Source organism: Heptranchias perlo, chromosome 31 (genome assembly GCF_035084215.1).
Source record: "Heptranchias perlo isolate sHepPer1 chromosome 31, sHepPer1.hap1, whole genome shotgun sequence".
Taxonomy (NCBI): domain Eukaryota; kingdom Metazoa; phylum Chordata; class Chondrichthyes; order Hexanchiformes; family Hexanchidae; genus Heptranchias; species Heptranchias perlo.
The window spans coordinates 20,440,588-20,453,034 of record NC_090355.1 but is presented as its reverse complement, the minus strand read 5'-3'; the positions used below and the strand labels follow the sequence as shown (position 1 = coordinate 20,453,034).

The 12,447-nt window shown below is 40.9% G+C and overlaps 1 protein-coding gene across 7 annotated transcripts in view; it reads right to left on the bottom strand.

Annotated features, from left to right (window-relative positions):
- Positions 1-12,447, bottom strand: part of LOC137300552 (serine/threonine-protein kinase Nek6-like) — a 175,376-nt gene that overhangs the window by 50,677 nt on the left and 112,252 nt on the right. For all 7 annotated transcript variants that reach the window (XM_067969694.1, XM_067969692.1, XM_067969695.1 and 4 more), the window contains one exon: positions 10,239-10,346. In XM_067969694.1, the coding sequence (XP_067825795.1) occupies positions 10,239-10,346 (108 nt within the window). The remainder of the gene's footprint in view (positions 1-10,238; positions 10,347-12,447) is intronic.

Sequence of the window (12,447 nt, the reverse complement as noted above, 5' to 3'; positions counted from 1 at the left end):
TGTCTGTATCAGCCGCAGGAAAAGTATGTTTATATATTTTAACCAGCAACTCACTTAATATCTGGAGTCAAATCTGACATTTCAAAGAGTATCCTTACACAAAAATAAATAATGGAGGTCATCTTTAAACCGAGAGAAATAGAATTTTTCAAAACACACACCAAGAAAGTGCTATGGCAAATCGATCATTGAACAAATTACAGGCTCTATATCTGCAAAATAACGGTTCTCAAAACTCCAGCAACATAATTTGTCGTGGTTACTCGCTTTTGCTTCGAGCTAGACATACGCATGTATCCTGCGCGCTATGTATGGGCAAATCTTTCATTTTTCTTTCATTACCCCGGCATGTACTGTCACTTAATTCTTATGTATGCAATCCTTCCTGACAAATATGAGACGCTGCCTGGTAATTCGTTTGACGTTCATTCTGTTCTTTGCTCTAATTATTGCTTCTTTCTCTGACATTGAGTAGGCCGCGCTGCCAGAGTCCGATAGTACACCTGTCAGACTGGTCGCGGCGCTGTCGAATGCTCTTTTATGCCAATTTGATGTCAGGAAATAGAAAAAAAGGAAAAAAAAAATTAGAGGATAAATCCCATTTGCATATGGTTTCACCCAATGCACGGGTCAGCAGCTTTATGAAATGACAACATGGGGGTGGTTTCTAAGGAAACAATTTCCACCCATACAAATCTAGTTCCATGAGGCACATTTGAAATGGAGTATTTATTGTTTATGCGTTCACAATGCCCTTTACCAGATTTAGATCACATTTCCAATCAAATCAATTGGAAAAATAAATCTTGTAAGAAACTACTCCCCCTCAACCCTTCACCCCTGCTCTACTGGTTTCTTCCTCACAGCAAAAGTAGCTCCCTGTTTAAGATATGCAGACATGTTAAGCCTGTGGGGACTATGCATTTTTGAGGGGAAAAAATCATTACTTTGTCCAAAGCAATGTCAAGCAAAATGTCAGATATGTTACATTATGTCAAAGCAAACAAGGAGTCAAAATCATCAGCAGACTCCTCAAGCAGTGATGGGCTTTTCTGTGCTATTCCTTGTAAATTAGGTTGTGGCTGGAAAATAATGATAGCATCTCGTACTGTATTGCTTAGGGTTTCAATTGGGAACACACGACTGTATTTGTTCAATAATAGGTTGCATGTGTACAAATCTAAGCTGCTTGTAATCAGTTAGATGTTCATCTCTCGTGTCGGATATTTTAAAAAGTAAGATTTTACAACATTATATTGTCAAACATGAACCTGGTGCAGAAATCCCGAGGCATCATTTACTACTGAAAAAATGATGAAGATTGTAGACAAGAAGGGCCCTGTCATATAACTGTTGAAGTGTCTGTCACTGGTTCTGTTGTACTCTGTGGAGATTCTATTTATTCAGTAGGATATATTTTTAAATAATTGTTTGGCTAAACAGGGAGTGTTGCCTTTTCTGAATATCCATAAATTGTGCAATAAAATCTACATCCACCTTATAAAAATGCTCCATAGGGGGGAAATAACTTTTCATATTTTTAAATGTTCAGATTTAGAAACCGCAAGATGCATTTTATTCAGAAGAAGTACTCATGTCTCAGATTATTGCAGCTCTAAAATGGATGCATGTGAAAGTTGTTTTGTCACTGGCACCAGAAAGCAGCGTGGAATCCCATTACTTCCCCAAAGACTTATGTCCCTCGAGTACACAGCAGTCATGATACCACACAGGCACACATGTGAGGCAGAACGGGTTGATCTGACATGAAAGAACTTATTTCTGTTACTTTTACAAATGCACAGATAGGAACGTCTACTGACACCTGTTATTTTCAAGGACTCCAGGAACCTTTTGCCAAGGCCGCAGAGTGTAAACATCAGAACAATTTAATTATTGTTACCATTTTTTTTTCAAAAGTTAGAATGTTTCATTAAATGAGTTGAAATACCAAGTAATTCTGAATTTTAAATTGATTAGTTCCATGCACGTTTTCTGTTTTGTAAAATCTGCTCGAGTTCTTTCAATTAAAATGAAAGGAAACTATTGATGAACATTCAGGCTTTTTTTTGCCTCCCTACATTTGCCATTGATTTGGAAGGTCAAGGCTATACCCTCACTGGAGCACTAGGGGCATCAGCTGTAATATACACCATCACTAACTGAGCTGATCTGCATGTGTATTCACAGTTACAGAGTAAATATAGACACATGAGCCCTAACTACTAGCAGCTGGATTCGTATCTATCCACTAATTCCACTAGAATGTTTTCCACAGAAGTTGTTCATATTACCCATTGAACTGGAAGGGAGCAGATATACACTTGTCACTGGATCACAAGGTATTAGATGCTTACTCACCAATGGACTGCCAGGGATCACATACATGCTCAAATACAGGAAGGCTTCAGGGAGATTGATTTCATCAAGAAACAATTGAAAAATAGAAAAGAACTAACAGTGGGCAGCATACGGGGGAAGGAGTGAAACCTATCAAGTTTTTTTAGGGTTAATATAACAAGGCGTTCTTAAATTTAAATGAAGAGGAATCCATTGAAAAGATTGAGATCTTGGAGCTACAATTGTACGCTATCATAGCAACATTCCCCATCAAGTTGCTGTTCACTGACTGGATGCTAATGGACTGTTAACAGTACGCATTGATTATTCTAATTCATTTTCAATGGCATAGGAACCAAAGATGAAATCACCACAGTATTGGTTTAATATTCTTTAATCTTGCATTCCAACTTTTCTTTTTCAAATGTTGCTGAGTCTCATTCACTGTCATTCTTGTATTTGTTTAAGCAACTGCTCTTGGGATATACGATAGGTTAGAAAAAAAAGTTGACTCACCAAAGAATGAAAGGATTGGGCCAGAATTGGAGCTTGTTACTGTTTGTACACACAATTGTGTATCCCATGATGCAAACTGTGAATCACCTCTGACAAGACGACAATCTGGGCATATTGTTCATTCAAAATAATCCCAAACATGACAAAATAAGAAAATAATAAAGAATTAATTTTTAGTGTGGTTGTTCTTTCATAACGAGTGGGATTTACAACATGTGTGAGCCGTGGTGGTCGCCCTCCAGGTGATTAAATGACAAAAAGGTTGAATCACTTCATCAATCCAGCCCTCCACCATATCACAGTCCTTCCCTTTTGTTCTTTCCCCCCTCCCCTCCCTGCCACCATTCCCTGGCTCTACTTTCTTATAAACTGTTAAATTTTTACTTCTTGCAGTTCTGACGAAAGGTCATCGACCTGAAACATTAACTCTGTTTCTCTCTCCACAGATGCTGACCTGCTGAGTATTTCCAAAATTTTCTGGTTTTAGTTCAGATTTCCAGCATCCGCAGTATTTTGTTTTTGATTTAGTGTACGTTTTCTCTTCTTAGCTTCCTCCCGAAATACCTCACCTCACATTCCCTCGAAGAACTCTATTAAAATTGTCAGACATGATTTGCCTTTTATGCTGGCTGTCCTTAATTAACCCATGTCTTTACAGGTGAGTATTAATTTTATCCTGTATTATGACTCTAGAATTTTAACCACTACTGATATTAGGCTGACTGGTCTATAGTTACCTGATTTGTCCAATTCTCCCTTTTTGAGCAGAGTTGTTACCTTGGCAACCCTACAATCTTCTGGCAAAACTTCTTTATTTTAGGGTATTTGAAAGATTCTGGTCCGAGCGTCTGCTAACTCCTCTCTGACTTCCCTCAGCATTCTAGGATGCATGTCATCAGGGCTCAGTGCCTTTTCCTCTTTGAGTTTCACCAATTTTTTTCACTACTATTTCCTTTTCTATAATTATCCTGTCCGACTGTCTATCTCCTCCTCTTGTACCTTTTTAATTCCAATGCCATATACTTCTGTAATAACTGAGGGTAGGTAAAGTACTCATTAAATATCTCTCTACCATTCTTTTATCCTCCATCAGAAGATCTCATTTTTAATCTCCATTTGGCCCTAACATTTCTTTAACTATTCTTTTACATTTTATGTAAAAATAGTAGTCTTTCTTTATACATCCTCTTAACCATTTTGTTTCCCCTCTCTATTTTCTATATTTGGCTTTATTTTCTTCTGTATAATTAACCGTAGATTTATCAAATGTCTCTTTTTAAGTCACTTTTTAATTTAATTTTCTCGACACATCCAAGGGGCACTAACTCTTTCTGCAGCCCCTTTAATTCTCATGTTTGTGCTTTTCTAACTGTCTATTATAGAGTAAGGTAATTTTTTCAAGCCCTCACAGCATCAGTTGGGCCTTGCACATAGCCAGCAGGTTCCGCAAAATCGTGAGCACTGTGGGGCTGCGATTTCCCGACTAATCCTCCTTACAAGCATTGTTCTGTGCCAGGAAACCCAATCAGGAACTCTTCCAGTATCTCTTCACTCTGTACATCTCCCAGTGTCTCTTCACTGTGTGCATCTCCCAGTCTCTTTTCACTGTGTACATCTCCCAGTGTCTCTTCACTGTGTACATCTCCCAGTCTCTTTTCACTGTGTACATCTCCCAGTCTCTTTTCACTGTGTACATCTCCCAGTGTCTCTTCACTGTGTACATCTCCCAGTCTCTCTTCACTGTGTACATCTCCCAGTCTCTCTTCACTGTGTACATCTCCCAGTCTCTTTTCACTGTGTACATCTCCCAGTGTCTCTTCACTGTGTACATCTCCCAGTCTCTTTTCACTGTGTACATCTCCCAGTCTCTCTTCACTCTGTACATCTCCCAGTCTCTTTTCACTGTGTACATCTCCCAGTGTCTCTTCACTGTGTACATCTCCCAGTCTCTCTTCACTCTGTACATCTCCCAGTCTCTTTTCACTGTGTACATCTCCCAGTCTCTTTTCACTGTGTACATCTCCCAGTGTCTCTTCACTGTGTACATCTCCCAGTCTCTCTTCACTCTGTACATCTCCCAGTCTCTTTTCACTGTGTACATCTCCCAGTCTCTTTTCACTGTGTACATCTCCCAGTCTCTTTTCACTGTGTACATCTCCCAGTCTCTTTTCACTGTGTACATCTCCCAGTGTCTCTTCACTGTGTACATCTCCCAGTGTCTCTTCACTGTGTACATCTCCCAGTCTCTCTTCACTCTGTACATCTCCCAGTCTCTTTTCACTGTGTACATCTCCCAGTGTCTCTTCACTGTGTACATCTCCCAGTCTCTTTTCACTGTGTACATCTCCCAGTCTCTCTTCACTCTGTACATCTCCCAGTCTCTTTTCACTGTGTACATCTCCCAGTCTCTTTTCACTGTGTACATCTCCCAGTGTCTCTTCACTGTGTACATCTCCCAGTCTCTTTTCACTGTGTACATCTCCCAGTCTCTTTTCACTGTGTACATCTCCCAGTGTCTCTTCACTCTGTACATCTCCCAGTCTCTCTTCACTCTGTACATCTCCCAGTCTCTTTTCACTGTGTACATCTCCCAGTCTCTCTTCACTGTGTACATCTCCCAGTCTCTTTTCACTGTGTACATCTCCCAGTCTCTCTTTACTGTGTACATCTCCCAGTCTCTTTTCACTGTGTACATCTCCCAGTCTCTCTTCACTGTGTACATCTCCCAGTCTCTTTTCACTGTGTACATCTCCCAGTATCTCTTTACTGTGTACATCTCCCAGTCTCTTTTCACTGTGTACATCTCCCAGTCTCTTTTCACTGTGTACATCTCCCAGTGTCTCTTCACTCTGTACATCTGAGTCTCTTTACCGTATACATCTCCCAGTATCTCATTATTGTATACATCTCCCAGTATCTCTTCACTATGTACATCTCCCAGTATCTCATTATTGTGTACATCTCCCAGTATCTCTTTACTGTATACATCTCCCAGTATCTCTTCATTGTGTACATCTCGCAGAGTCTCTTTACTGTATACATTTCTCAGTGGCTCTTCATTGTGTATATCTCGCAGAGTCTCTTTACTGTATACATTTCTCAGTGGCTCTGCACTGTGTACACCTCTCAGTGTCTCTTCGTTCTGTATATTTCTCAGTGTTTCTTCATTCTGTACATCCCTCAGTGTCTCTATACCCCTATCCTTATCAATGTGTGCATTTACCCTTGGTTATTATGTGCTCAGATCCCTGTTATAGCAGGCTTCAAAACACAGCAAATATGATGATTGCAGAGCAAGACTAAATTGCACAGGTCTTTCGAGGAGTAAATCAGAAATGCAGCAGTATATCTGTAAACACAACACCCACTAAAAATAGAAAATGAAAGAAAAAAGTATGAAAACAGCTCTCCTTAGAGCTAAGCATGAACTACGTACTTGCATATACTAAACTGAAATTATAATACACCAAAAAACAGGGAAAAATCTCACAATCCAAAACAGCTGTGTTGCAGAATGCCTTGTTTGACTTGGAAACAAACCAAATGCCGTATATCACAGATTTACTCAGCACTTTGTGACCGTTTTGCTGTCTGCTTGACAATCTTTTTTTTCTGCTTTTCTGGGAACGTGCCAGGTGGGCGTCTTATACAACAGACAAACATATTATTTACAGAGGCAGTTTCCCCAACGGGGCTCTCAACAGAGCCATTTCAGTCCCGACCCAGTCACACCTGCTGACCCCAAAGCACAAAACATATTTACTGGCAATAAGTCATGTTGGGACCTGCGATTTGAGCTTTATTCCAGGAGGAGGAAGGCAAAAAAAAATCTTAAGCAATCAACTAGCTATCTATGGTTTACTAGTGGTCACATCCTAAATGCTTGTATGTATTACAGGCACTTGAAATCAAGGCACTCATTCATGCAAAAGGTTTTCATTAAATTAAAACATACACAATTAAGGATCTTACATCATATTCATGCAAGTACTACAGCAATACCCGGTCTCCAAACACAACTAGAAGCCCCCGCAGTGCCTGAAACACGCTGGTGATGTCATCAGTCCCAGTCATGAGTAGTCTACTGATGTCAAGAGGAAATCAAGCTGATTTTATAGATAATTCATTATATTTCTCTATTCCTTCCCCCACCCCACCGCAAGAGGCATTGTGCACATATTTGTTAATCAGTATAAAGAAAAAGAGTTAAAGGATATTGACTTTCTCACCAGGGATGATGCCTGCCTGGCCCAGACTGACAAGGGAGATGAAGGAGCATATATTTGAGGTTAATTCTCACCCATCTACCCTGAGGGAGATGTCCCGTATCCACAGGGTGTCAAATCGAGAACTGATAAAAGCCATCCGAGCAGTGATTGCTGAGTTTCACGGTCAGAGGTGAGCCTCAAACCCACACAACAATTTACTTTCTTATACCCAATAGAGTAAATTTTACAACATTATGCAGTAGTCTCGCATCTGCATGGGGGAAGGGTTTGTAAAATCACAAGAATAGGTCTTTGTGTCCGCCCTGCACCAGGATGGCTCCACCTTTCGTTTTGCAGCTGGACTGTACTGGAATCATTACAGCCTCTTGAGGCTGGCATGTATGTCTCATTAAGCCTTCACTAACTATCGAAATGAGGTTTGCGTTTATCTATCTGGCAAGGTCCCATCCTGGCTTCTGAGCAAGTTTCTTAACTATGGTTTTGTGTGATAGTTTTTTTAAAGCTTCTTAAGTTCCTTGTTCTTTTAGCATTTAGTTTGGTGCATTGCCTTTTTTTTTCTTTTGGCTTCATTTTTGTATTTTTCACTTTCCAATAACCAAATTCTACTGTTATCTCCAAAAATATGTGGAATAATTTTGGTGGTAAAATGCTGTTGACTCAGCACAAATAATACATGTAATATGCTTAAAGCTTAAGTATAGCACACACTTCCTGTGCTTCCAGGAATGCCATGGCACACATTTCCATCCTGTCTACAATGACACCACCATATATTAGCAGTACATCAGTGTGTCTGCTCCCTGGTTTCCCCTACAGCATTGTACCACACTAGACAGTGATAGAAGCTCTTCAACTTTACTTAGGGCCTAGGAGAGATCTGTGGCATTGGGAACAATCAGGTGGGAGGTGGTGAAAACCCATCTATGGTAAGGATGAGTATGTGGGAAGTTGGGTCCTTTCCTCTAGATGGGTATTATTTCCACAATACCTAAGAGTTCGTTTTAGGCTATCAGGTATTAACTGGTCATTATCACATTGCTGTCTGTGGGACCTCGCTGTGCACAAATTGGCTGCTGCGTTGCCTACATTACAACAGTGACTACACTTCAAAAGTACTTCATTGGCTATAAAGTGCTTTGGGTCGTCCTGAGGTCGTGAAAGATGCTATATAAATGCAAGTCATTCTTTCTTTCTTCTTTTCTTATTTATAGTTATCATTATTCTTACCTAGCATTCCTCCCAACACTAGGTGATGATGCTACCCCTCCAAGTTTTGTCTCAGGTCCATTCCTCTCAATGGCAAGTTTTATTTAATTTTATAATTTTTTTTTTCCTTCCTCAAACTGTGTTCCCTACAGGTAAGTTTGATTCTAAAATTAATTTAACTTTTATTTGTCCTCGTCACTAGTCCATCCTTGCTGCAGAAGGGTTTTAGCTGCCTTACTGCCTGCTTTCCCTCGCTGCTGTAGGGCTCCCCCACAGTCCTGGGCCAGCAGTCTCATCTTTCCAATGTTCCTAGACCTTGTGCTGCCTGCATCCTGTTTACAATTCCCTGTGAGGCTCTTCCACCACCCCTGACACTGCCTCTCAACTATAGTTGGCAAATATATTATAAATGCCAACAGCACTTTGAATAATCAAATGTTGGATTCCCAACTCAGTGATGTGGAACTGTTGAAGATCGGGCAGTACACATGAAGAAGGGGAGGGGGGGGCTGTACCTGTAAAAAAAATTGGGGTATGGCTAGCTGGGAAAATAGGAACAGGACATGACATTTAAGGGCAAAGGTTAGGGGTCAGTAGGAAGATGCATGAGGGAGTCATTGGGAAAAGGGATAGGGAAGATTGAGAAAGGAAGTTGATAGGGAAGTGAGGGGGTGAGGTGAGAAGTGATATGGGAAGGTACAATAAGGAAAGCTCCACCCTTTCCAGTCCTCTCCACTCTACATCCCTTGTACCCCTGCCCTACTCCTTCTCCAAAATTTCTCCCATCTGCTCCTCTCCCCTCCCCTCCTATCTGACTCTGCCCCTCACCATCTACTTCCTCCTTCCTCCTTCCTCCTCCCTCTCTCTCTCCTCCTTCTCTTTTCTTTCACTCTTCCTTCCCTCCTCTTACTGGGGAAAGGTCCTTCTTTTCCCCAGCCACCTCCTTCTTCCCCACTCTCCCTGCCCTTTGTTTGACCTGAATATCGTACTTGGTCTTTACTCCCCGTGTGCAATGCCATGGAAGATCATCTAGTGGGTATATATGTATATGTATATGTATGTGAACATACATAATATAGTAAATAGATAAAAGTCTGGAGTCCATCACACTTCAGAGACCACTCTTTGTCATAGAAAAGGTAGAGGAAAAAGGAAAAGAGAAAGCCAGTCACTGCTGTTTTTCTAACTTTGGGGATCTAAAATCAGCTGCCAGTCTTTGGCCAATCCCTCTTTAGTTCTTCCCGCCAGGAATTTAAAATCAGCTACTAATCTACAGAGAAAAGGACATCCTCTAATTGACCTCAGGATGGGCCTTATTGCAGCGATTAGCCCTTATGGCCTTAAAGGAACATAGCAGAATAATACATTGTGCATTATGAGGTACATAACATAAGAAATAGGAGCAGGAGTAGGCGAGACGGCCCCTCGAGCCTGCTCTGCCATTCAATCAGATCATGGCTGATCTTCGACCTCAACTCCACTTTCCCGCCTGATCCCCATATCCCTTGATTCCCCTAGAGTCCAAAAATCTATCCATCTCAGCCTTGAATATATTCAATGACTCAGCATCCACAGCCCTCTGGGGTAGAGAATTCCAAAGATTCCCAACCCTCTGCGTGAAGAAATTCCTCCTCATCTCAGTCTTGAATGGTCACCCCTTGTCCTGCGACTATGCCCCCTAGTTCTAGACTCTCTAGCCAGGGGAAACAATCTCTCAGCATCTACCCTGTCAAGCCCCCTCATAATCTTATATGTTCGAATGAGATCACCTCTCAGTCCTCTAAACTCCAAAGAGTATAGGTCCATTCTGCCCCTGTCCTTATAAAGCAGCACATCCTCCAGCATATCATGAGCAATGCAATCCGAGATCTGCTTGTATGTATAAAAACTGGGGACAATAGTTTAACGATGGAAAAAATGGAAGAGTCTTCTGCATTTGCTTCTTACCTAAGGAATGTGCTGCTGTGGTTTTGGAGCTGAAAAAGCGTCCCAGCCCTAGGTCCCCCAGCTTAACAGCTCCTGTTGCTGTTATGAACACATTTGCCGGCTTGATGTCTAAAAATGAAAATAGAGAATCAATCAATAATGAATGAAAGAATGTTTAAAAAGAAAAAGTCATGAAGTACTCACAATGATTGCATTGCACTGACATTTGTTTATGGTCTGTATATTATCAAAATAATTGATTTTTGACAGTTATCTTTTACCTGTTCATAAATATCATAAATAATATAATTTTCACCTCCCAGTCGTAGGCTCAGAATCCATGACTCTGATTGTACTGCATAAAAAAAAAGCTGCCAATAAGAACCTGTGTCGCACAACATCCATGGTATTATAGTGCGGTATTTCAGTATCACACTGCGCCTGTATCATTAGCACTTCCAGCCTGAATGCTGTTAACCCGTTTCGGATTGCATTGTGAATCCTGCCATAACCCCACTTTCAGTCATGTGAGTCAGATGTGCAAATCCAACAAGTTCTTAAAAATAACAGGGAGGCTAAGGGCAAGATGCCATTTGTGTGAAGCAAACGGCGTAAGTCAACCAGCAAATTCTAGAGATTTTCAACTCATGGCATAGCTCTTAAACCCCTGAACTTGCTAGCCAATTTGCACATTAATAATGGAGCGTGTCGTTAATCCGCAGTTATTTTTTCAGCAAGATCCGGCCCATTATTTCACATTATGTCCAGAATATGACAAATTGCCAGCAAACTAACTGAAAAGATCAGAAACATTCAAAGAGCTGAAAATCTGGGTCAAAGTCCATTGTCTGTTTTCATTCACAATTTACAGGTGTTTCAGTTGTCGTAGCTTTTGGTTGATATTATTCAGAATTTGAATATTGAAAAGGTCACCGACTCAGAATACAACATCTTGATACTGACATAAGAACGACACACTGGATTGAACCACAGACTAAGGACAGAGTATACTGATCCAAGCAGGATTCAGACAACTGGAGGCCAGAACTCCATTGGCATCTGGGTCGCTTCTTCAGGCAGCTTTGTGTAGACAAAATATATGCAGTGCTGATCTTAGTCGTGTCTGATTAGCCCGATCTGCTATCAATCCTAATTTACCTGAATCGGTCCAAATCAGCTGAATTCAGATGTCTGACTTGGTTTTTGCCGTTAGCATTTGGGAGAGTTATATAATCACCACAGTATCAGGTATAAAAGAGGAAAGAAATATAAAACTGTTACTGAAATGCCTGTGAGCTGTGATTGACAATAATAAAAAGGACTTTGGGCCAGATTTCCAACCCTGTGAATGTTTCTAATATTTTCAATGGAAGAGCTAGTAATTTATGATATTTACTTTGGTGTATGGGGAATTTGGTTAACAGATCTTTGGGGTAGGAGTGCACTGGGTTTACACAGAAAGGGGCTGGGAAGAGAGAAGGGTTGAAAATGCTACTTGTCCAGATACGTGGCACACAATTTGAAAGATTGTGTATTTTCAGGTATGAGAATACACAACTAGTGCAAATTTATTGCATTCTTATGCCCTCCTCCAATTTTTTCCCCTTACCTCCTCATAGCACTGACACACTGGGATATGGTTCCACCAGCATTGACCTCACCAAAGTGCAAATTCTTCATGTGTCAGTCTTGACAGTGTGTTAGAAAACTATTTAGCCACTGGAACTATGACAGCTGAGTATGACCCTGTCCTCACCCAACATGCACTTTCCACCCAGTCACTGGGCAGCAATCAAAACTGGGGGCCAGCACTGATTTTTCCTCTCCCAGACCCAGGGATGCTGATGCCAGTTGTAGCCACATCTACTGAGATCAACTAACTCAGCAAGAACAAGGATCAAACATGGGGCCTTCCTGACCAGATTGGCTCATTTACCAACTGCATTTACCAGCTGAAGCATTGGGGGCCAGCAATCGCATTGTTAAGGTGGACCAGAAATAAACAACACAAATAGATTTTTATGACTTGGTTGCTTTGAAAGTTGAGCTATTTTCATGCATTGTATTGCCGAAAGAAGGACGGATTCACTCATCAGTCGTTCAGTCCATCGTCAGTTTGGCAAGACAGTCAATGTGAAGTCCGCAACTGTTGAAATACAATCTGAACCAGCAGTGTAGTCAGTATGTGATGGTTTTACAATCGTGTCTCACGATCCAAACAGTATGCAAA